Genomic DNA, 25,583 nt, shown 5'->3' with positions numbered 1-25,583 from the left:
ACAGGGTTATTAAGAGACAATGCTGGGATGGGAATCAGGCAGCTCAGCTGCAGGCTCCATTACACTCCAGGGTGCAGCCAGCCCCCAAGCTCAGAGCCCTTGCCATTCACCTCGCCCCTGACCCCAAGATCTGGAATGAAGAATGGCTTCATCTCTTCCCCATGTTTAGGACAAAATGTGGGGCTGCCAACTGAACCTTCCAGGCCAATGGCCCAGAAAGCAACTTGTCCCGGTTTCCTGCAGTTTTACTGGGGGAGCTGCCTGCTTCATTTCCCCCCAGGAATCTCAGCCTCTACTATGTGACTAGCGCCTTACAACTTTCTAGCGTGGCAGCAGTGGGGATATTTACACCACAGAAATTGGCCAGCACTGCAAATCAGTCTCCCACCCTGGGGAGGTGGTGGTTAACCGTCCTCAGCATGCCATCTCCTTATTTTCTAGGTAGGATGGCTCAGACCCAAGGAGCTCCAAATCCCGGGTTATCTCAAGACTTTAAAAACAGGGTTTCCGGGGTCCCACGGACCTCGTAATTTTCCCGCCAGTGTTGCTTGCCGTTTCCACTGCCACAGTTTCCACCACCAGACCAAAATACAGGACACTGCCCGCTTAATGTTCCAGGCCCAAGGCTCAGAGAAAATGCAGCCCAGAAGGCCCAGTGAGGAGAATTCCAAGAGCAAGGAGCCTGGGATGACTTGTCACGCAGCCCTCTCCTGCCTGTCTCGTACCGTCTGACCACCAGCCAGCCCAGTTCTCCAGGGACCGAAGGCTCTGCAGCGGGGGGCCGGGCTGGGGCCTGGGGGTCGTGGGCCGGGGCCGGTGCTTACCGTCCTCGTCGGTGCGGACGACCACGGGCGAGCTCTCAGGCCCTGGTCCCACCTCTGTGTGAGCGACGGCCGTGATGCGGTACTCCGTCCACTTGTCCAACGCCTCCAGCAGGATCTGGGTGGTGGTCGGGGGGATGCCGTTCACCTCCTTGGGTTGCGGGTCCTCCGAGCCCAGCGGTCGGTAGCGGACGCTATAGCTCACCAGGGCCCCGTTGTGCGTGTCCGGCGGCGGCGGGCGCCAACTTACCAAAATGGCCGTGGAGCGCGTGCTGACGCACTTAACATCTTGAGGGGGGGCTGACGGTTCTATTGGGGGGGGAGAACGTGGGGGGCGGGGAAGGGAGGCGGGATGGGCGGGGAGGGGGTGGGGAAACAAAAGATGGGAAAGAGAAAATAAAAAAGAAGATGATAACAAACAAAACAGAAGCAAACCAAAGAAAAAAGTCGAACCCAAAAGAAGTGGGTGTCAACCAAAGGTGAGATGGGCGGGCGGGCGGGCGGGGCCGGGGGCCGGGAGGGCTGGCCAAGAAGGCTGCGTTCAGCATAAGGGGCTGCGCTTGGCACACAGTAGGTCTTAGGGAGAGGGGGCCCACAGTCCCCACAGAGCACGCACTAGGCCAAGGGGAACAGCAGTGAAAGTCCTATTTGCTGGGCACCTACTATGTGCCAGGCACGGTGACAACTGACATAGCAATAAAAGCCCCATTTACTGGGCACCAACTCTCTGCCGGTCACAAAATAACAGCGACTCTGTACTTATTTACTCAACACCTACTGTGTGCCAGGGAGAGCACCAGGGATGGAATGACAGTAAAGGTACTTATCTATTGAAGGCCTACTGTGTGCTGAGGACTGTGCCAGTGGAAAAACAAAAGCTTCATTTATTGGGCCCTTCCTATGTGCCAGGCTCAGTGCCAAGGGCTCTGCAGAGTAACAGTAAGAATATCTATTTACTGAGCCCCTGCTACATGCTAGGCACAATGTCAAGGGCTTCGCAGAGTTAAAAGTAAGTGTACTTATTTACTGAACACCTACTGTATGCCAGGCATTGCACAGGGATAGAGTAACAGTAAATGTACTTATCTGCTGAACACCCACTGTGTGCTGAGCACTGTGACAAAGGAATAGCAATAAAAGCTTCTTTACCGGGCACTCCCTATGTGCCAGCTGCTTTGCCAGGTGCCAAAGCAATAAAAGCCCTGTTAATTCAGTCACTACTATGGCAGGGCTTCCCAGGTGGTGCTAGTGGTAGAGAACCTGCCTGCCAATACAGGAGACATAAGAGACGAGGGTTCTCTCCCTGGGTCGGGAAGATCCTCTGGGGCATGGCATGGCAACCCACTCCAGTATTCTTGCCGGGAAAATCCCATGGACAGAGGAGCCTGGTGGACTACAGTCCAGGGGGTCACAAAGAGTCGAACCCGACTGAGACCTAGCATGCTCACACTACATTCTAGGCACAGTGCCAAGGGTTTCACCAACAAGTTAAAACATGTACTTATTGAAGTCCTACTATGTGCCAAGCAGCATACCAAGGGCTTTATAGAATAAAAGTAAAATGTTTATTGCACACCTGCTGTGTGCCAGGTACCGTGCCTGAGGAATAGCAAAAGCTCCACTTACTTATATGCTGGGCACACCACCAACGATGGAATTGCAGTTACCAATAGTTTACTGAACACCTACTACGTGCCCAGGGAACAGCAGGAAAAGCCCCACTTACTGGGCACCTACTATGTGCTAGGAGTGTCTCTAAAAGCTTCATAGGTTAATAATAGGAGGATCCATTTACTGAAAACCTTTACTGCCAGAGACCCTGGAGGGCACCCCAATGGTTACTCCTTGGCCACACTTGCAAAGAAAACAATGCCAGAGTCTTGAGTACCTACTGTGTGCCGGTTAGCATGCCAGGGGATATGCAGAGTAATAACAGAAGCCCTTGTGTATTAGATGCCTACTGTGATGGCCCAGGGCCAGAGCTTTCCAGGTAACACAGCTCATATTTAGCATTTACTGTGTGCCCTATTTAGCACCTACTGTGTGCCAGATTTTTAATAACACATGGTTCTTCTGTTCTGAGCCCCTACTATGCACCTGATGCTACCCTAAGCCCATTACTGATCAACAATATGTCTCATTTACTGAGCACCTACTATAGGTTGGTCTTTTAACAGCCCTCTGATGATAAATGTAGCTGTTGCCATTCAGGCAGTGCCTACTGCATGCCAGGCCCTGTGCTAAGGCCTTTATGGAAAAAGAAAAACAGTTCCCACATATTAGTACCTACTATGTGCTAGGTACTGTATGAAGGGCCTTGTAGAACATTCATAGTTCTCATCTCTTAGGCACCTACTATGTGTCAGGCCCTGTTACTACTGGATAACAGTAATAATCTCCACAATTTAAGCACCTACTATGTGTCAAGCGCTGTGTTGATGGCCCTATATAAAAATGGTATAGTTCTTATTTATTGAAGACCTACTATTTACACACACAGAGCCAAGAACCTGCAGACAAGAGCTCTTCATGTATGGGGCAAAAACTGCCTGACCCCATGCTAGGCCTTTCCAGACTGACAGTAGTTTCCATCTGAGCACCTACTACGTGCCCAGGACCAGGCCATTTATCAAGCACTTAATGCCAGCCATTGGGCCAAGGGTTTTGCAGGGTGATCATCGTAGCCCCCATGTTTTGAGGACCTACTGTGCACCTGGGACCAGGTTGGGCCTGTAACAAACTGTTAATAGTCTCCATTCATGGAGTGCCAACTCTGGGCCCAGCACCTTGTCAATCATATTTAGATTGAAAATAACTGCTGCATTTATGGAGCACCTACTGTGTGCCAGGCAGCTTGTTAAGGGCTTTGATAAATAACTACATATATATATATATATATATATATATATATATATAACTAAATAATAAATAAGTAATGCGTGATATTCTCACACATTAAGCACCAGCTGTGTGCGTCAGGGCTTTATGGAATATCAGTAATAGTCTCCATATGCTTAGCACCCACTAGGGGCCAGGCCCTGTGTTAAGACCATTACTAATAATAAACCTCACATTCTAAGTATTTTCTGCTCACCTAGCAGCCTAGACCTTTTACAGACTCAAAATGTGGCCCACTGATTGTGCCTCATTTAATTCTCACAACCCCTTAGGTGGCCAGAAGTAGCCCCCCTCCACTCCCACCCCACGTTCCCAGGAAATGGGTTTCAAAGCCCACCGGGTTGCCTGGCATTATCATTGACTGTGTACCCACTGGGTGCCAGGCCCTATTTTACAGGTGAGGAAACTGAGGCCCAGAAAAGGCAAGTGGCCTGCCCTTAGGGCATGTGGTAAGAGCCAGGACTTGAAAACAGGCTCAACAGCTGTCCACAGGCTGTTTTGGTTGCAGCTGGGAATTCAGAACTCAGCCAGTGTGTTTATCAGCTCAGGCCAGTTAAGGATGCCTGCAGTCACACTCCCTCAAATGCCCATGACTCTAGAGTCTGCCTCCCCTCGTGGGCAGCTTAGAGAGGTCACTGGCCTTGCTTGAGGTCAAGGTACATAGAACCTTCACCAGCCCCAACTATTCATCATGTGTGTTTATAGACCACTTACTCTGTGCACACCCCCTGCCAAGATCTGGGACACAGAGATGAATCAGAGGCCTCTGTCCTCAAAGCCATCAATCAGGCCACCTGAGACCCCAGAGGCCACTCAAATGACTTATTGCAGCCAGAATGACTCTCTGGACTCACTTAAAGAGAAACACTGGAGTTCCTTCCTCCAGAGCTAGACCCTTGGGGTCCCTTCCCCCATTTCTTGACCAGCCACCCCAACCGAAAGTGCCCAGGGGATAGGGGAGTCAGGCAGGAGTAGAAAAAACAACCGAGGAATGTGCTGGAAGGAATGGATTCGCTGAGAAAGGGGGAGGAAAAACAAAACCAAAACCGTAACAAAAGAAGAAACAACCATGATGGTGATGATGATGAGAAAAACCATAATAAAAGAAAGAAAGACGCCTTCCAGAAAACTCCCAGTCTGGTTACCTACCTTCCACTCTTCAACTGCTAACTTAAAAGACTTTCTTACGAGGGAGGGAATGGCGGAGTGCTGACCTACAAGGCCAGACCGAGCTCTGGGTGGGTCTCCGGCTGCAAGTGGGGCGTGCAGCCCTGCTCCGGCCCCAGTGTGGGCACGCTGCAGTTCCAGGCTGGTGCCGACGAGGCAGGAAGGTGGGACGGTGTCTGGGGAGACCCACGGCTGAGTGGTCTGGCCTCCACCTACCCTTGAGTTCAGCCTAAGAAGCCCGCACTCCCCGGGGAGGGGGGGGCATACGCCTGGCCCTGCGTCTTGGCTGCCGGTTCTCTTGCACCCCAACCGCCTTGGGGTGCAAAGTAGGGAGTCCCTTCTCCCCCACTCCCTGCCCTGGGCCGCCCCGGAGGTTTGCGTGGATGGGCCAAACCGCTTTCTTGACGACCTTGGCGGCCGCCTCCTTCACAATCCGGCCCAACCTGCGTGACTTCTTGGGAGGGGGCGGGGTGGCATGGATGCGCACGTGGATGCACGTGGGGGAGGGGCATGGTTCCGGGTCCCCGGGTCCTTGACAGGCGTGCCTCTCAGCAGTGGCAGCGGGCTGAAGAGTTTAGGGGGCTGAATCTGGGCTCTGGACTGTCTGCACAGCCCAGCACACTGGGCACAGGCTAGCGGGTGCACGCAGGGTGGGCCGTTTTTGTGAACTCGCTGGAGACCAGCGTGTACTCACCTTTGCGGCACCTGTGCCGGTCTCTCACGTGGCTGCCCAAGCCACAGGACACCCTCACTGATCGCCTCACGCACAAACACGCCTGTGAGTTGCGGAGCACTTGGCTGGGCCCCAGCAGGGCGGGGAGGAGGGTAGGGGGCCGGGGGTGACGGAGGAGGGGCAGGGTGCTGTCTCGGAGGCCCCTGATTCCAGCGGCTCAGACACTCTGGCCGGAGTTGCCGTCTCTCGACTGACCCGTGACCCGCTGTGCACACGCCTAGGGGGTGCCTGAAGGTTTCAACACCAAGGCGGCTGCCGGAACATAGGCTTGGGGTAGCTACCCCTGTGACTGACTGAACAGGGGGAGGAGAAGGAGGGGGCCACCTGGGCCAGACTCGGCAGAGAGGAGGGAGCAGAGGGAGGAGGGGGAGGCAGGGAGGCAGCGGAGGAGGGGCCGGCCTCAGCCCTGAGCTCAGGAGGTGGGGAGGGAGTGAGGAGTGTGGCAGGGGCCACGGTGTGGCCCAGAGCCAGCTGCAGTGTTCTGTCCAAAAGGTGACTTTCTGTAACAGGGAGGCCGGGCGGGCACAGCGAAGAACTCCAGGAATTCCAGAGCTATATGTTTTGGATAGCCTTGCACTCCCCCCAGGACCAGGCATCAGTTCTGACTCCCCCCACCCTGGCCCCCGCCAATGAGGACCCCTGTTTGGGGGCCAAGAAGGGCCATTTGGGGAGGTGGGGTCTTCTCTGTATCCTCTGCTCTCTGGGAAGGATGGGGTGCACGCTGTGACTGTCTCATGGACCCCTCCAAACGCCTGTGAAATGGGCGCAATGTGGCCATTATTCCACAAGCCCCAAACCCAGGAGAGACAGCGGAGAGAGAAGGTGCCATCAGTCAAACCGGCCATGGCTGTCCCCAGGGGAGACAAAGAAACTGGGGCCTGCAGGGTCCACAGACGAGCCCCTCACTGCAGTGGCGGGGGAACTGGGGCTCAGCAAGGATTCTCGTGCGCCGGAGGCGGAGGAGCAGGTGGGATGGGCCAAGGCGCCCCCCACCCTTGCGCAGGCCCCGCCCGGGTCAGTGCAAAGGCGCCGGCCAGGTCCCCCCCGCAGGTCAGGGCGGGGTCCGAAAGACACCTACTGGACTGCAGCGTGCGCTGCCGCACCACCGAGGTGAAGGCGCCCAGGCCCTGCGGGGAGCGCGCCGCCAGGCGAAAGGCGTACTCCGTGTTGGGTTTCAGGTCATCCACCACGAAGGCAGTGGCCGGGTCGAAGGTCCTCGCGACCTGGGGGAGGGGCGAGGAGAGAGACCCGGATGGAGAGAGAGCGAGAGAGAGGGGGGGAGAGACAGACAGACAGACACAGACCCACAAAGTGATGGAGATGAAGAAAAGAGAGGGGGAAAAGTTAGCAAAGGACAGGGGCAAAGAGAAGGAGGAAGATAGATATTCAGGTACCGAGTCGGCAAGGCAGGAGAGCCGCCCAGAGCGGGTGCTTGGGGAGGGGAGAGGGGGCGAGTGCCATCCCCTCCCCCACGCCACCCTCGTACCTCTCTGCCGTGGTCACCTTCCCGGTAGAGGAGCTCGTATTTGATGATGCTCTCCTGCCGCGGGGGGCTCCAGGAGAGCCCAATGCTCGTCTCTGACTTAGCCTCGGCCCGGAAGTTCATGGGCTGGCCAGGCACTGCGGGTGAGAGGCGAGGGCTGGTATCATCGAGGAGAGGCTGGGGAGGGGGTCTACCAGCATAGGGTACCCAACCTTTGAGGTTCCCATTCTCCCCCAAAAGAGCTCCCTAAAGCTTAGCACTGCCCTAAAATGAAGGGTTATGAGGTTCTGGATGCTCCCACAATGTTCTCCACTGTTCTCATTCCTCTTCTTTTTCCAGGGACACCCCCCTGTGGCCTATTGTTGTCAGCTGCCCGCCCCAACTCTCCCATCCTCTCTGCTGCCAATGGGAAAACATTTTTAAAACATCCCCTTTACAACACACCCCAGCATCCACCCTCTCCCCTCAATGGTGGGGCCCATAACTGGAAATATAGATCCACCCTGTTCTGCTCTACGGCAGCAGAATTCCAAACCTGCTTTCCCTTTGCTAGAGCAGTGGCTTGACTCTTCCTGGACTCGAGGTTCCCAAGCCCAGAAACCCATAGAGAGCTGGGGCCCATGCACCTACATGTTCCACACCCAGTCCTTCGCCTGCACTGAGAGAGACCTGCCTTCGGGACTTTGGGTTAACATACTTTCTGTTATTTCAGTGATCCAGTGGGCACGGATCCCTCTAGTGAGAGCAGCAAACCCATGTTCCCAAACTCAGAGATGGATGGGGGAGGGGCATAACAAAGGAGAGGGAGGCCAGCGGAGGCCACACCCCTTTTCTCAGATGCATCGTACCAACTGTAGCCCTGTGTGTGGGCTTGCCAGATCGGCTTTCCCGAGGGTAGCCAGAAATCTGGGTTTTCTAGGACACCCTCCTGCATTGCAACGCTAGCATCAAAATACTTGAAAAAGGCCAAATAAACCACGTGGTGGCTTTCAGGTAAGATGGCCCCCTCTGTGCGCTCCGAGGCACATCACCGCATGGCCGCCTCCTACTGCCTGGTGGGGTTTGGGTCCCAAATCTCTCTGTCCTCCCATCCCCCAGAAGCCATGCATCACGTGGGCAACGCACCTCCCTGCTGAGTCTTGACCTGGATAGGGTCCGAGAGGGGCCCGTCGCCCACGGAGGTGAAGGCCAGCACGCGCACTGTGTACGTTTCGTCCTCCAGAAGGCTGCCCACGGTGGTCAGCAGGCTGTCGTCCACGTTGTGCTTCTGCCAGTTGCCCACGGGGTGCTCGGGTTCCATGGTGTAATAGATCCGGTAGCCCCGGATCAGGCCATTGGGTTCCACCGGCTCCTCCCACTGGATGATCATGGTGGTGGCACTGAGCATGCGGGCCTGCACGTTCCTCGGCGCGCTGGCGGGGGCCTGCTCCCCGGTGCGGGTGACCACCGACTCGCTGGGCGGCCCCTGGCCGATGGAGTTGACGGCCGACACCCAGATCTCGTACTCAGAGTTGGGGCTCAGACCACCGATGCTGTAACGCGTGGTGGTGATGTCCTCTTTGATCTGGTACGGCCCGTCCTGGCTCTTGGATTTATATTCGATGACGTAGTAGGACACAGGGTCTGGGTTGCCTGAGTCCCACGTGATGGTGATGCTAGTGGCTGTGTTCTCTGTCACCACGGGAGTCCCGGGGGCTTTGGGGAGAGCTGTGGGTGGGAGGCAAGGTCACATGTCAGGCATACTGGCTGTGAACCCTCAAGGCTGTGTAGCTTTTAGTCACATGACTGCCCTCTCAGAGCCATCATTTCTTTGGGGGTAACCCCTGTCTTAATGACCCCTAGCCCACCATCTATAGCAAGTATTGGCAAGGTATACGGCTTATGTATTGCTGGTGGCTGCTTGTGTGCTAATAATTACTCAGCTCTGTCACGGCAGCCCAAAGCTGCCACAAGCCAGTTGTGAGCAAATGGGCAGGTGTCAATAAAACTTTATTTATAAAAACAAGTGGAGGGCCAGATTCAGTCCATGGGCTGTAATCTGCTGGCCCCTGTTCCAAAGCTAGAAAAAATATCTGGGGGCATCCTCCTCTGAGTTTCACCACAAACTTGAGACATCAAGAGAGTCAGTAATCCCTCCCTAGTCCCCAGTGCTCCATCTCTCTGAGTTTTGCACAGGCTGCTTCCTTTTCTTAGATATGTTCTCCATCTGTTTTGGCTCATTCCTGTTCAACTTTTAGTCTTCCCCTTATTTAGCTTTCCTGGGAATTGGCACCTTTATTCTGGGGGTCTGAGTGGTGCTCCATGGCCCCATCACTGCCCTAATCAGCCTGCACCATAACTGCCAGGCTACATGGTATCACCCACTTTGGACTGGGAGCTCCGTAGAACAAGACTGGGTCTCATTCCATGGGGCCAGGCCTACAATAATTTGTCATCAGTAAATATCTGTTGACTGTCCTGTTCCCAGCCAGGAGTGACTGAAGCCAGAAGAGTAACTCAGAAGTTCTTCCACCATCATGCCCCACCTACACCTGAGGTACAGGGATGACTTGCCTCCCCCACGGCCCTGCTTACATTTCACTGTGATCTGGGCCACGGCCTCGATGACGCCCAGGCTGGACATGGCCACGCATGTGTAGTTGGCAGAGTCCTTCACGTCTGTGAGTTCCAGCACGTTCCGGCCCACAGGCATGTCATCCTCGGGCGTCAGGTCCTCGGCCCCCTGCATCCACTTGACGTATGGCATGGGTGAGCCCACGGCCACACAGGTGATGTTCACGTTGCCACCTGGCATGATCTCGTGGCTCATGGGCAAGATGGAGAACCGTGGTGCCACGCGGCGGACTGGGGGAGTGGGGTGGGTGGGAGATGCAGGGTGGAGTGGTGGTGGGCGGGAGATGCACGGGGTTGGGGGGGATGGGGAGACGGAATGCAGAGGAGAAAAGAAAGAAAAGCAGGAGGAAAGAAAGGAAGAAGGAAAGAAAGAAAAAAGGAAAAAAAAAGTGGAAAACAATTTAAATATAAACAGGGCTGTTTCCTTCCCCCCATTCAAAATTTTTTTTCTTCCAAATGAAAGAAAATAACAACAACAAAAAAAGAAACAAATTAAAAAACCAAATTCCAACACAAAGAAACCAAAACTTCAAAGGAAGGTAATTTCACAAACAATATATATAGAGAGAGATTGATATATAATAAAAGAGACATGAAGCATTATTCCATAGCAACAGGGTTTCAGAGACCAAAGTGGCTGGTCCACAGCACAGTTAGAACACAAAAATTTATCAGTGGTTTCTCATCTTTGCTGACAGACGTGGCTTCAGGGAGCAGCCCCTCTGCCGGCTCAGAGGAACTTCAGAAGATTGGGGCTGTGGGGGCCAGGGGAGGGGGGATGCTCTGGGAAGGTCAGATGGGAGGGGCGAGGGCACAGGAGGTCATGGGAAGAGTTGGGAGCAGCAGGCAGAGGGGACCAGGATGTTGGGCCCTCCCATCCCCACTCGCTCTGGTGACCTGGGGTCCCCGCCCACTTCCCCAGGGGGGCCCTCCAGGAAAAGATGAGAAACTCTAATGAAATTTTTGTGGTTTTGGGGTATAGAAACCCTTCTAAAAGCTTCTGTCGGATCTGACAAGTTTCCATTGATAGATGCAGCTCTCAGAATCACAAACAGCATGCAAAATAGGTTGGTTGGTTGAGAGAGGCTGAAAGAGAAAGAGACAGAGAGAGAGAGAGAGGAAGGAAAAGGCAGAAAGTGGAAGAGAGAGAAGGTTAATGCGAAGAGGCCTGGATCTCAGGGGCCTTTAGTGCACAGTCATGGGGGGAATCAGAGAGAAGAGAGAAAGAGAGAAAACAGAACAGACAGGGAGGGGGAGAGAGAGAGAAAGGAGGGGGAAGGGACCCACTTCAATGCTGCATATTAATTCTAGCGGATGTGACCCAATGTGACACGTCACATTGTCACATCACAGCCCTGGCAGAATAATAAGTAGGATATTAATAATAATCATAATCATAAACGAGGGAATGAACTTGAACGCTGAGAAACAGGGACATGTCCTGTGCATTTCTTAGCGGGAAAGCGAATGCAGCCTTCTGTCCCAATCTTGCAGACCATGAAGGCAGCAGGATGCATTTCGGGGGGCTCCATTTTCGGAAGCTGGATGGGTTTCTGGGTTGGGTGTGCGGGGAAAGAAGGGATAGGCACTAATGGGCATCTAAAGTGCCAAGGGGCACAGCTGCCCCATGGGAAATGTTGCTCTGTGGAGGAAAGGACTTGGGCCAACTGGTAAACCCTTCTAGCCAGATCAAGGTTGTCCCTGGCTTCAGGAAACCACATGGACATGCCCCCAGCTTCGGGCAGGTCAAGGAATCGTGTCTCAAACTGTAGGGATGACCGCCTGGAGGCTCACTCAGCAAGGCTAAACAGGACCACAAAGTAACTTTCACATGAAACTGGGGGTGCTCATGGTGGAGGGGTCTGGCCTGTCCTACAGAGGAGAGGGCTCCAGGGGCAAAGGGAGGCAGCCCCGTTTCCTCTCTCTTGGCATGGGTTCCAAGCTGAAAAATCGCAAGCCTTGTTCCTTGAATTCCAGCAGGAAGTGAAGAAGAAGGGGAGCTCCGTGGGGGTGGGAGGGAGGACCAAGAAAGCTGGCAGCCCTTCAGAAAAAGAAGCCCCACGAAAAGTCCAGAGTCACATTGGAGACAGGATGGAGGAGCTGGAAGGTGTCAGCAGAGGAGAGGAATGGGGGGAGGGGCAGGGACGGGAGACAGAGGGGCCATGCAGACAGACTGGGGAATGAAGGGTGGCCGGGTAGGGCGCTGAGATGGGTGGGGGCAGCTTTCTGGCAGGGCTGGAAGGAGGGCGGGGGGAGTTGGGAGGAGAATGGGGGGTCCGGCCAGCCAGCGGACGCGGTCCAGGCCAGCCGCCGGCATCCACAGCGAGGCACGAGTGGGATGCCCAAACGCTGCGTTGTCATGGAAACGGAACACGATGGGGGATGAGCGTGGGGGAGCTAATTAATCAAGGACAGAAAACGGCACTGACGTCCAAAACAAAACCAGGAGAAACAAATGCAAAACCAAAGTGGGGTGGGGGGGATAATTCACAACACCAAACAAAAACCCTCTAAAACAAAATACCCAAAAAGCAAGAAGGAAAAACAAAAAAAAAACCATGGAATGGGTGTGGGGCTGAAAATCGGGGTCTGAAAGGAGGAGGGCTGTGGCTTCCCCAGGGAGGTACCCCCCCAACCCTGGCAGAACACAGCATCTGGCCTCCCCACCCAGCACCCAAGGGCCCTGGCAGAGGCTCAAGGCGGCCTCAGAGGTGAGAGTCTCACAGGCAAAAGAACCTTCGGAACCAAACCACCCAGCCACAGGGAGCCCCACTTCTCAGTGATACTCTCTCTGATGCTTGTTTAGAGCGGAACAAATGGAGACCACATCAGTCTCATCACACAGTTCAAGGTGCTCCCCTCAAGACCTCAGGAAAACCTGCCCAGGCTGGGGTCGGGGGCTGATGAGATTGCATAGCCTTGTGGCCTTGGGAAGGGCCCCTCATCCTCTGGGAGCCTCAGTTTCCTCCTCTGTGAAATGGAGACCATCAGTTGATACGCTGAGGTCATTAAGCTGACTGGGGCAGTGCCCAGCACATAGTAGGTGCTCAGCCTGGGCATGAGGCTGGTGAAGTTCCCTCTGGTCTTCCAGGGTGCTGGGAAGATCAATGAGATGCTTAACATTAAGGAGGTTTCAGCATGAATCAGAGTTGTTTTTTTGTTTTTTAAAGAAAGCAATAGGAAGAATATCTATTGAATCCCTCCCAACTGAGAGGCCAATGACCTTGTACCCATTTTGTGGATGAGGCAGTGGAGTCCCAGAGAGGAACCAGGGCTAGCTGGAAGACACAAAGAAAGGAAGTGATAGGGCCAGAGCTCAAAGCCCGGTATGCCTGATCCCCACCTCCTAGATAAAGTGAGCCTTCTCTTACCATGGTAATTAGCGAGAATTACATAGCCACATGTCCCTTCTTGGTTCTTTCACACTTATATCCTTAATTAACCCTCTAGGGATACCAAAAAGGGCAAAAGTACCTCACCTATATATATCTGTCAACTAAATAATCACCAGGTGAATAATATCCAGCAGCCATCAAAATAAATGTCCAGGAGCCATTAGTAAAAGGTTTATACCAAAAGGGATTACTGAAACATTAAAGGGAGTAAGAGCTAGCTTTAGGATTTAAAGATTAAATAGGAGCCAGATTTATCCCTGTGTAAAACTCAACATCACACCCCAAAGACCCTGCTCATGTCTGATCTTATCTTAAAATACCTTCCTTTAGGAGTGTCATAATTTGGAAGGTACCTCTAACACTTTTCTGAAGTAGACACAAGGCAAACATCTTGAACATGTAAAAGACTTGCCACACAGGGTTGTTAATTATAAGTCAGTTAAGTGTGGGAGGGCATTTATCAACAAATGTAATTTTGGTGCTCACAAATCCCCAGCATGGCCGGCAGCCATCAATTAAATGGATCTGCCAATATGCTGTAAAGGCTGACACCTAAGACACTTTGCCCACTTGCTTTCTCGCCTACCCCATTGGTTTCTAAGGGTGTGCTGCAAGAAGAGGGCTGGTTTGCCATGACTTAGGGGAGGACTGTGCCCATGAGGACTAGGTGGCTTAACCCCCCACCCCGCGGGGGGTCCTTATAAGGCCTCTGGGTATCCTCCCAGTTGGCAAGGGCGGGTGGCTGACGCTGTGTTCTGCCCAGTTTGGTGCTGACTCCCACCCACATCATTTTTCCACCCCTGGCTGCAAGCTTGAGGTGCAGGTTAGAGAGTAAGGTGGGCGCGGAACCCACGGGACGGAGTGGCCCCGCGGGACCCCCGCCCCCAATTACCGACCTGAGTGGAGGGTCCAGGCAGGTTATAAGGGGACCACACCAGCCTTGGTCCTCAGCACGCTCCAGCTGGTTCTTGTTTCCAGCTCTTCTCGTCACCGAGTAGCCGGGGGGGTCCCAGTGGGGGGGACCCGTGTGGGTGCGGGGATCAGGAGGGTGGGCGGTGGTGGGGGGTGGCGGGTTGAGGGGATGGGTCGCTTCAAACCCCGATTCACATGGAAAAACAACTCAAAAACCATCAAAGCAACCGGGAGACGACCCCTCCCCCAGGCAGGAAGAGGCAGAAACTCAAAAACCAAAAAAAGTGGGGGGGGGGGGGGCGGGAGGCGGGGTTCAGGGGAGAAGGGGATGGGAAGGGTGAGGGGGGGGGAACTCAAAAGTGAGGTGATCTGATTGAAGCACTGGGTAGGGAACTCAACAGTGTCAGACATCTCAACGAGTCAGCAAGCCGCAGCTCCGAGGGGGTGGGGTGGGGGCGGGGGGCTCTGCTGGGCATTTTGGGGTGGGAGAAGCTGCTGGGTGCTCCCCCGGACTCCAAAATGAGGACGGGGAAGGGCGGGGAAGGTGCCAAGAAGTTCTGCAGCCTCCATGGGGTTTACTCAGGCTTAGATTACACCTGTCAGGGGAGGGGGAGGGGCGTCCGAGGCCTAACTCCAAAGCCCCTCCATTGAACCCCAGCCCGTGGCCCAGGGAGGGTGGGTACCACTCCATGGCCTGCCCTGTGATCTTTCTTCCCCTCCCACGCCATCCTGCCTCCCCTCTCCCACTGCCAGCTCCCTCTGCTGCTCAGATAGTGCAAGGCCTGGAGGGACCTGGCTGGACCCCTGGCCCACAGGCTGGCTGACCAGCGGCCTTTTGAGCTGGACATTTTACTGCCCTACAGATACTTTTTTATTGTTTTTTTTTTTTTTGTACTCTCTGTCTCCCAATATTCTTTTTTTTTTTTCCAGTTCTAGCAAAAAGGGGCACAGTGTCTTGCCAATTGACTGACTCCCCTTGCCCCCTCGCTGCGGCCGCCGGAGACACAGGGCTCTCTGAATGACGAGGTGTAATCTAATGTACCCCTCACCCCCAAAAAACAGAGGAAACAGCAATGCAAAGGGTGTGAGGCAGGCAGCAGGCGAGAGGTGTCTATAGAGCTCAGTGTTCCTGCGGAACGGCCCCCCCCCCGCCCCCATCCACCATGCCCGAACAGAGAAGAAGCCTGCCTCCCCACCCCCGGAGCCCCTCTCCCCTGTGGGTGACGGTGGGATGAGGAGAAGGGCTGGGTTCTGATCTGCCACTGCCTACCACCAAGGTCATGTCAGGGACTTTGGGGGGTGGAGGATGAGGTGGGGGGCATGGCCAGGTGTGACCAGCAGGAACTGGGGGAGCTTGCCAACATTCCCCAGTGGTAGTCTTCATGGAGATACAGGAGGTCATGGGGAGGGGTGGTGATTCCAGGCCCAATATCTATCTACTCCTGTCTGGGGGCTGCCAGGGGGGAAAGGGGGAACACCTGGAGATCATATCTACCAATTATATGGCTTGGATGCCAGAGATTTAATTTTAAAAACATTCTGCCCCACAAAATGCCATGCTGTGAATTGATCTGAAGAGGTCTGGGGATGGTTTGCAGATAAAGGGTTCTGAAGAACACCTGGAAACTAGGGCAATCTAGAGCTCCCTCTGGCATCAGATACTGAGTCCTGATCTCTTAGTTCAGCATTTGAGAACTAGCATTAAGTTATCCCCATCAGGCTCCTTCTAAAATCCTGACAACATCCTAAGTCCCTTGGAGGTGGAAGGTTCTCTCCCACGTCTCTGGCTCTAGTATCTTCCTGTGCCATCAGGTGGGTGGCACACCATTTCACTGGGTCCTCTGCACCAGGGTTCAATGATGCTATGTTGCTAGACCAAATGGTAAAGACACCATCTTCAGCCACTCATTCTCACCTTAAAGGCTGATGCTTTTTAAGAAAATTAACAGCCAGGGAGAATGTAATTCTGAGCTACATCTTCCTTAGGGAAGTTCTGGGGTTAGAGCTGCCAGCTGCACTTTAAAAAATGGACCTGGCTTTGACTTTGGGTCCTTTAAATCTCAGCAATTGACTTCAGGAGAAGGGTAAATCTGAATACTTCACCCCCTGGATCACCCAGGGTCAATAGAAGCTGGAGATTGTGAATTGAAGGAAGAGTTAGGTTGAAGGTGGGGATTCCTTGCAGCTAATTCCCAGGAATGGTTGCTGTGGCAACAGTGTAACCGCTTATAGCTTTCAGGGCAGAACATGCTAGGTGGCTCTTCTCTTCTGCTGAGCTGGTATGTATCTGCAAGGGTAGCCTAAAACCCAAACTGGGTCACTGGCACTCCCTCCTTTTATTTTTTTTGCCCCCTTTTGACACTCTGGCCACGGAACTTCCTGTGGGAGTGACAGGGAGTAAGAGGAAAGATGTGAATCTGGGGAGACCACTGATCTCATGGGATTGAGGTTGGAGCCAGGAAAAAATGAGACCATGGGCTGAGCTCTGAAAAGCATTAGCAAAACTTGAGCTCTGAGCAAATGAATTAATTTTTGCCCTTCAATTCTTCCCAAAGCAGTTTCCCGTAAGCCATCTTATTCAAAAGCCGTATCTGTGAAATAAATGATGGGGAAACTGAGGCCCCCAAAGGAAAATGACTTGCCCAAACCATTTATTTGAACTCTATTTCCCTATTTTTACAACAATCTCCCTTGTGATTTCTTATGTGCCACACATGACACAAGGCACCAGACAGATGAATATGAATTTCCTCCATGGAGTCCTCCCAACTATCCTGTGAGCTTGGTGTACTGATGCTTCTTCCTATTGTTCAGATGAGAAAATAGGGACTCCAAGCAACCAGGTGACCAGCCCAAGGTCATACAGCCAAGGAGGGGCAGAGGCAGGACTTGAATCTGGGTCTCAAGTCCAAAGTCTGTACTCTTATCACTAGTCTGTACTGCCCCCAAAGTCCAAGTGGTCTTCAGAGACCCTCAGCCACCTCTCAGTTTCCATTGACTGGAACCCAGCTTTCATTAAGGAGCTGAGAGACCTCTTTCCTACATCTTTTGGAGAGTTCTGCCTGGCAGCTATTACTCTGGATTCAAAAGGAGACAGGAAAAATAAATCTCCTATTATTGCACCTAAAATCTTCTTGCCAACTCGGCCCTGAACTTAATCATTGCGAGTTTAGAGAAGGCAGGTGAGGGACAAGGGAGAGGTTACCCCAAACAGGCTGGTCTCAGCTCTCAACTGTCATCTATGTTGGGTAGTCAGCTGGGAGCTAGTGGCTATAAATCTACATAGATCTTTTATAGGGGGCTTGTTTTCTTTTTGGGGTTAGAATGGGGCTCTCAAAGGTTTGCCTTTCCTCAGGGAGGGAAGAGGAGATGGGAGCGAGCGTCTCCAAAGGTTTCAAAAGTGAGAGAAACAGACAGAAGGAGAGCTGAGAGTGAGAGTGAGAGAGAGAGAGAGAGAGAGAGAGAGAGAGAGAGAGGGAGAGCTAGGGAGGCAGAGAGAGGGAGGGAGGGGCTGTGCCCAAAGTTCCCCAGGGTTTTCTCCAGAATTCCACAGTTCTGATGCTTAGGTACTCAGAAAGTGACCATGCTGCATTGCTGGACAAAAGATGCCTGCGACTAGCCTGAGAATCTGGGAGGTGGTGAGGGAAGCAGCCAACATCATCTATGAGGCGGAGGCATAGCACTAGGGCAGAGTGACTGGCCAAGTAGTTGGCTAAAGTCTATCATGCTACATTTTCCAATGGGTGGATCCATATTGGTACCCAGTCAGGATGCAAAAAGTCATCACAACAGCTATCATTCTGAGCACTGACTATGTGCCAAGCATGCATCATTTTGGGAGGATGGTCCATTTATAGGTGGCCACTTCTCATATTTAGACATGTTGGTCTACTGAACAAGAACTCAACATGCCAGCTGTCCATTCAGCTGTACTTCCAATGCCTGTTTCTGGGTTGTCTGGGAAGGTGGGAGGTGGTCTCATGCTGAGGCAGAAGGAAGGGAATGTGCCTGCTTAAGCTCCCTTCCAACATGGCAGCCCTGAAGCGCTGAGGCATCAGCTCTGGGTAAGAGACACAGCTGTCCAGTCAGGTCAGACAAACTGGGCTTCTCTCCTCACACACCTCAGCCAAGCTCTGACCTCCCACCATCTGTCTAAGCCACCTCCTTTGTGCTCTTGAGCCCAGGTGGTCACTTTCTGCCCCAGCATCCCAGCTGTGGGACCCCTTCCGCCCTCCTGGATGGTAGTTGGGACAGGAACACTGGCTTTTAAATCACAATGCGTTTGGAGAACAACCACACAACAGCTCAGCCCAAGAAATCGAAACCAAAGAGCACGGAAACACAAGACAGACCCAAAGACCAAACGCTTTGATGGGGGGAGGGAGCGGGGTAAAGGGGCTGGGAGGGGGAAAAAAAAACGAACTGATCGGTTTTTTCCCCCAAAATGAAACAAAAAATTAATAACTAAATAAAAAGAAGAAAGAAAGAAAGAAAAAAAACAAACGAAGGAAACCAAAGGAGAAAAACGGAACGGAAGACGAGAAACACTCCAACAGAAGGCGTTGGGAATTCACCAAACCGAATCGACAAGAGTGGCATGCAGAGAAATTTTTACATTCTCCCAGCATGCATCAGGCCCAAGTTACCATGACGACGAGGAGTGCAAAAAACTTAGCAACAACATTACCAAAGGATGCATATAGGCGACCACAATGCAAGCATCGCATGTGTGCGGCCGGCCCTAGGCCGGGCTGGGCGCGGCTGAGATTTTCGTGTCTTTCTGGGTTTTTTTTTTTGGCTCTCGCTTGGCGGTTTTTTGTTTTGTTGGCTTTCAGCTCATTATTCGCATTCTGCCATTTTTCTATCATTTTCTGTGTGCATGTCTGCGTGTGTCCGTGTTCCTGTCTGTGTGTGTTTTCATGTGTGTGTGTGTGTGTGTGTGTGTGTGTGTGTGTGACTTTCAGAATGTAAAAATGTGGGTAAAGAAAGTAAAAAAGAAAAAAACACACCAACCTTCTCGAAGCTCTGAGGGATGTAAAGGGGGTTTGATGCAGAACACAATGACATGGGGAGAAGAGAAAAAATAGGGGAGATACAGAGAGTAAAAAGAGGACTTCCCAAGGCTAAAAGCTGCAATAGTTTGTTGATTTTTTTCTTTAAACCAAAAAAAAAATTAAAATTAAAAAACAAAAAGAACAGCAACGACCTTTTCGTCTTTCCTTGACATACACAATCTACATTTGCCTTCCACAATTTTTTTTTTTAATTCAATTTTGGAGCGTCTGAGGCCCAGGCAAAGGACGGGAGGCCGGACCCCCTAAAGAAAGGACCACCCCTCCAGGGGGAGGGGCACTGAGGACACACAAGGCTGGCCCCCCTCCCTGGTTGCACCCTGCTTAGAGGTCCCGCCCCCACCCTGCCCCATACTGTCCTCCTTGAGCCCTGCCAGACTTACAAACCCCCTTCCCAGGTGTTTGCAGAGAAATAAAGCAGGTTAGACGAAGACCAGTCAGTTGGAGTCGTGGACACGCTATAACTCACCAGAGATGCCATGGTAGCAGACCGGAGGTGTGGCCCCTGCCCACCCGCGCCCCCGGGTCCCCAGCCCCGCCCCCCACGCCACCTCCTCCTCTGAGGCGAGATGCAGAACCCAAGGGTGGCCAAGGTGCTGCTTCAGGGCTGGTGGGGGCTGTCTGGTAGGGGCAGAACTGAGGGCCTGAGGGTCTCCCAGTGAGGGAGGAGCTGCATGACCTCCCAGGTGGAGAACCGTGGGGGGCCTGGTGTGTCAAATCGGGGAAGGGAGGTTCAAAGAAGGGTGGCTTGGGATCAAGGATATGGAGCCACCTGGGGGCAGCCCCGGGGGATGAACTGGACCCCATTTGCTGGCAGGTGGAAGCAGTTTCCACCACAGATCTGACCAGAAACAGCCACGGGGACATAGGAGATGGAGGAGGTGGCAAATGAATATTTCCGAGAGGATAGAAGAGAACTAACCCAGAGATGAGATGGGGGTCCACAGAGGCATCTAGGAGCAGGGGTAGTACCCCCACTTGGCACCTTCGAGGAGATACCCAGGGGCTACTCTCAGGCCCTCCTTGGGTTGGGGGTGGGGGTGGTGCCGGGGCAAGGACCCCCCCGCGCTTCCAGGCGTGACCGAGTGGGAAACTGACAAGCCTCAACCCAAACCCTGGGACACCTGCCTACAGGAATCCTCCTCTGAGGGTGACCAGGAGAGCACCAGGTTCTGGGGACAACTGAGGCTGTGGGGCCGGCAGGGGCAGCCTTGAAGACCCCTCCCCAACTCTCAGATTGAGGGCGCTGGAGGGCGGGGCGGTGAAGCGGGTACGAGGCCACGAGTCTGGAGAAGCGAAGCGAGCACACAGCAAGGGAAGCACCGCACGACACACCACAGAAGCCGACTCGGATGGGCGGGCGGGTGGGCGGGGGGGGCAGAGGCCTGCAGGCTCCCCCGGCCCTGTAGGCCCACGAGAGACCCCCTCCTTCCAGCCCTGCCCCATTCCCTCCTGCTGCCCCCACCCCAACATCCTGCAGCTCACGGGAAGGCCGTCACCAGGCACGGGGGTGGGGGAATTGAAGCTGCCCCTATTTTACAGGCAAGGAAACTGAGGTCCAGAGAGGGACACTGCCTCGCCCAAGGTCCCGCAGCCTCCACCCGGGGTGGGCCTGCCTGCTGGGGTCTGCAGGGGACAGGGGAGCCCGGAGGCTGTGAGCCCGAGGAGGAAGGGGGACCGGTGGGGGCGGGGGGCCCTACCTCGCACGTAGAGGTTGGCGGGTGAGGAGTAACGCACGCCGGCGCTGTTGGTGGCCACGCACTCATACTTGCCCTGGTCCGTCTCCTCGCTGCTCTCGATCTGCAGGGCTCCTGTGGGAAAAGGGGACAAGGCCTGGCCCATCAGGGGGGACCCTGGCTTGGGGGAATGGCGGGAGGGCTGTCCCAGAGTCCCGTCCGGCCTGTCTCTTAGTTGGGCTGGGCCAGAGAGGCAGACAGAAAAGTTGAGTCACCCTAGAAGCCCCCACTGGGTCAGGGCCTCCCTGGATGCCTGCCTTTCCCCGCCCCAATTCTGGCCCATCCTGAACACACCGCCTGCCTGGCCAATCCTCCACCCTCAGCTAGGACCTTGTAAATGACTGCCACGTTGAAGGACAAATCTGGGGGATAGGGGGAATATGTGCCAACTGAGGTGCATTTAGGAAAGTGCCAAATGATGCTCGCCAGGGGGAGGTAGAGGGCAGGTTGGCGGTCCCAACCCACAGCAGCTGCTCCAAAGCCCCTGACACTGAAGGGGTCACCTCCAATGATGTACCAAGCCTGGGAGGAAGTTTGGGGGAGAACAGATACATGTATATGTATATGGGTGAGGCCCTTTGCTGTCCACCCAGAACCATCACAACACTGTTAATCTGCTATACTCCAATACAGAATAAAATTAAATAAAAACAAACAAGCCGCCAATTCAGGGAGCTGGTGGTCGCTTGTTCGTTTCAACCAGTGTGTAAGTGAACGGGGTCTGGGTTCTTCAAGTATGTTTGGAATCACAGGCCTCAAAGCCCATGGTGCTTGTAAATGGAGACAGGGCTGTATTTCTTCAAGGGTGTTTAGATTTCAGAACTGGGTTACCATCTCCACAAGAGCGAAAGCAAAGGATGCTGAGAGTGATATATTGAGCTGGCCAAAAAGTTCAATTGGACTTTTTCCATACAATGGAACAGAAAAACCGGAGCAAACTTTTTGGCCAATGCTATACATCAAGTAAGTTTGAAATCAAAGGGCTGGATCCAAGCTTTCTGTACCTGAAACAAACTGAAGAATGAATTTCCCCAGAGACTTACAGTCATCTATGTCAATTAGTCTGAATTCATGGACCTGTTTCAAAACCACGGCCCTAGATTCAGGATCCATAAGTAAATGAATTGTCTAAGTGTGTTTGCAATCATAGACGGAGACCGAAGTCCATGGTGCTCAGAGGTTAATGGGGAGAATTTTCAAACGTTTGAAATCGAAGGTCTAAAGGAAAACCTCTAATCTGCACAAATAAAGTTGAGGCTGAAATGCCTCCAATGTGTTTGAAATCCTAAAACTGGATTAAAGAATTTGTTGGTCATGAGTCAATAAAGAATTTGAAGAAATGGTCAATTTTCTTAAGTAGATTTTTTAAAGTTTGTATTTTTTTAAAAATGTGGACCATTTTTAAAGTCTTTATTGAATTTGTTACAATATTGTTTCTGTTTTAGTTTTTTGGCCAGGAGGCATGTGGAATTGTAGCTCCCCAACAAGGGATCAGACCCGCACCCCCTGCATTGGAAGGTGAAGTCTTAACCACTGGACCAACAGAGAAATTCCATCTTAAGCATATTTACAATCACAGGCCCAAATAAAGGGCCTTGGTGCCCACAAGTAAATGAAACTAGGGCAGACTACCTCCTTCAATATGTCTGAAATCACAGGTCCAGATGAACGACTTCACTTCCCATGAATGTGTGAAAATGAATGAATCTTCTTAACAGTGTTTGAATGCACAAGGCCATGGACACTACAGTGTTCACGAGCAAATGAAAATGTGGCCAAGACTTCCCCAAAGTTATCTGAAATCACAGGTCTGGGAGAAATCTTCATTTTCACAAGTAAATGAAGTCCAGCGAACACCTCTAAGTATGTTTGAAATCATGGGCCTCGATCAAATACTTGAGCACCCACGAACAAATAAAAATGAGGCAGAGATTTCCACGGTATGTTTGAAACCAAAGGCCTGGACCAAAGTTTTCACTTTCATAAGTTAATGAAACTGTGTGGCTATCTGTAAGTTTGTTAGAATCACAGGCCTAGACCCTGTAACTTGTTGCTTATGAGTAACATGAAGATGAGGGAATACCTCCAATATCAATCTCAGGTGGTTGTTTTTGTTTTTTAAACTTTTTTTCTTTTTCTGATCACAGGTTTTGATTAGAGTCCCTGGCACCAGGAATCCAAAACTCCAGTCCATGGTCCCAAATAAAGCCCCCTTCTCAGCTTCGTTTGTGGTTGTCCCACACAAGGGGTGTGGGGGGAACCCACAGATGGGGAAGTTTTCTCTAGGGGCTGTGGATTAGGGTTCTGTCCTACATAACACTTCCTACCAACCTCAAGGCTCCAGGGAAGCAGGCAGGCAGATACCACTATGGGGGCCCAGAGAGGGCATGGAACCTGCTCCAGGTCACACAACAACTCATGGCAAAGTCAGGACCAGACTCGGACTCTTCCCTAGGGCTCCCACCCAGGCCTGTTCTAGTCTATTCTTTGGGGCAGCTCCATGGGGCTGCCTTTGAGACTCTCTGCTCCTTCAGAGAGCTGGACTCCCACACCCCTACCACATCACCCAGGTCAAAGCTTCACAGCTGGAAGGCCCCCCTCTGCACACCCATTATACAGATGTGAAAACCAAGTCTAGAGACGGATGAGGGCTGCATACAGAGCAGTCATCAGAGCTCTGGGCAGGCATGGGAGGCACTGCACCTTCCGGAGGACATAACCCCCTGTGGCCGGGTGACCTGAGGGGCCAACACGGCCACCCTCAGCCCCCAGCCACAGACGGTGACACAGACACAGACTGTATGGACACCGGCAGGGTGAGGAGGAGACATGTGGAGGGGGGCCTGGGGCAGCCCCCTGTGGAGCCTGGGGGGCTGGGCGGGCAGTGAGAGAGACCGTGAGTGGGTGGGTGGGTGAGGAAAGAGCCTCTTACCTCGGATCGGAGTGCTTTCTGTAAGGGAAGCAGAGAGAGTCAGGTGAATGTCAGAAGGCAGTCCTGGGGGGCCGCGGGGCCCCAGGGAGGCGGGGCCAGGCCGCCAGCCAGGCCTGTCCACTCTGCCCCAGGGCTGGGAGGGGGCTGAGGTAGGCAGCCCTGGGTCTATGGACCCTGCAGGCGCTGTCCAGGAAGATGAGGCAAGGCTCCCAGGAGGAGATGGGCACTCAGGGCTTGCCAATCAGGAGGGCTTCCCATAGAAGGCGGGAATCTCTTGGGGAAGGAGGGGCTGAGTCTAGAAGCCCCTGTGGACTGGCCGGAGGGGCGTGGCTCTGCCTCAGGGAAGTACATGGCCTGGCCTGGCCTGGCACTGTCGGCTGCCTTCCTTCCGAGGGAGGGAGGTCCGTGATCTCCCCTCCTAGATTCCTTCTCGGGAGGGACAGGGAACAATGGGGGGTCTTGGGAATCTTGTTAGAGATAGGGCGGGAGAGGGGTTAGTGCCCCAGGGTTGGGCATTAATAAAGCAAACGGAAGATGGTACAGACAGGCCAAGTAGGAGGGGCAGGGGAGGGTGGTGAAAGGGGATGGAGGGAAGAAGGAGGGCCTTGCAGCCTCTCTAATTTCCAAAAGGAAAAGAGGAAAAGGACTGTGTGTCTCTATGGATTCTGGGGGCTGGGACAGCTCAGGAAACCAGACATAGTGGCCCCTGGTTAGAATTCTGCATCCTCAGGAGTGATATGGACACCCCCCCCCCCCCACCGTCTGTGACAGCTGATAACCCTCAATGCCACAGCAGAGAAAACACACCCCTCTCCATCTGGCCCCAGCCCATTTTGCAGAGAGGCAAACTGAGGCCCACAAGTTCCAAGAATTGTCGCGCCATGAGTCAGAGGCAGGGGCGGGCCTTGAACTCAGCTCTTCAGCCTCCCAGGCTGGGGCCCTTCTAGAACTTTTAGGAGGGTTCTATATTATCTCTTAGAAAATCCCCAATCTAATGGGGCCACTCCCCCTCTTCATATCAGAGGAGGAGGGGAGAGGAGGGGGAAGGGGAATTTGCCTGAGGCTGTACTGTGGAGAGTAAAAATTCAGGTCAGTGGGAATCTAGGTCAGCTCCTGCTCAGGCTGTTTTACTAAGACTGTGGTGACAGAACCCAGAGAGTGAAGGACAGAGCTTTCCAAGACGGCCATAATAGCCCATGGTCACTATATTGAGAGGAAGACCACACATGGAGAGTGGGTATTAAAGGTTGTTCTGCCTTCTACTCCAAGGAAGATGAGAAATTACTGTTGTGGGTCAATATCAGTCATTCTCACCTTAGTAAGAATTAGCCCAGCAGTTGGATTCAGGGGCTTCAGGTTGGATGCTAGGAGAAGAGAAAAAGATGCACCCAGTACTAGCCCAGATGGAACATTCCCCCTACATCTAGCCCCTAACTTTCTGTAACTTCACATTTTCCAGCAGCATCAAGGCCCAGAAGGGGCTGGCAAGGGGGATGGGGGCGGGTATGTTATGTGCGAAGCTCCGGTAAGTCCCTTGTGGTCTTGTCGTTTTTTCCTCTTTTCCTTTTAGGCTCTTCTCTCTGTAGCCCCCTGGAGCCCAGATGGGGAAGGCCAGGTGGCCGGGGGGTGGGGGGGGCAGCGGGGGCAGGGGCAGGGGGACGTTAGTAGACATGCCACGTGGAACGGGTCACAGTTACTGTCACGGTGGCCGTTAGTCTGAGGGCAGGGAGTGGGGTAGGGGACACGAGGAGGGCATTAGTTGTTGACATGGTGAAGAAATTAAACTTACCAAAGGTTTCTGAACGTTTACAACAGAGGGAC

At 53.2% G+C, this 25,583-nt stretch overlaps 1 protein-coding gene across 11 annotated transcripts in view; it reads right to left on the bottom strand.

The window, feature by feature from the left end:
- PTPRS (protein tyrosine phosphatase receptor type S) overlaps positions 1–25,583 on the bottom strand; it is a 109,385-nt gene that overhangs the window by 23,594 nt on the left and 60,208 nt on the right. For 9 of the 11 annotated variants that reach the window (XM_043911871.1, XM_043911870.1, XM_043911874.1 and 6 more), the window contains exons 6-11: positions 20,795–20,905; positions 9,677–9,946; positions 8,228–8,809; positions 7,106–7,239; positions 6,698–6,842; positions 825–1,130 (exon numbers count right to left, since the gene is read on the bottom strand). In XM_043911871.1, the coding sequence (XP_043767806.1) occupies positions 825–1,130; positions 6,698–6,842; positions 7,106–7,239; positions 8,228–8,809; positions 9,677–9,946; positions 20,795–20,905 (1,548 nt within the window). The remainder of the gene's footprint in view (positions 1–824; positions 1,131–6,697; positions 6,843–7,105; positions 7,240–8,227; positions 8,810–9,676; positions 9,947–20,794; positions 20,906–25,583) is intronic. The other 2 variants (XM_043911880.1, XM_043911881.1) reach the window with 1 other exon arrangement.

This window comes from Cervus elaphus, chromosome 9 (genome assembly GCF_910594005.1).
Source record: "Cervus elaphus chromosome 9, mCerEla1.1, whole genome shotgun sequence".
Lineage (NCBI taxonomy): Eukaryota > Metazoa > Chordata > Mammalia > Artiodactyla > Cervidae > Cervus > Cervus elaphus.
Note: the sequence above shows the minus strand (reverse complement) of the source record. Positions and strands in the feature narration are given on the sequence as shown.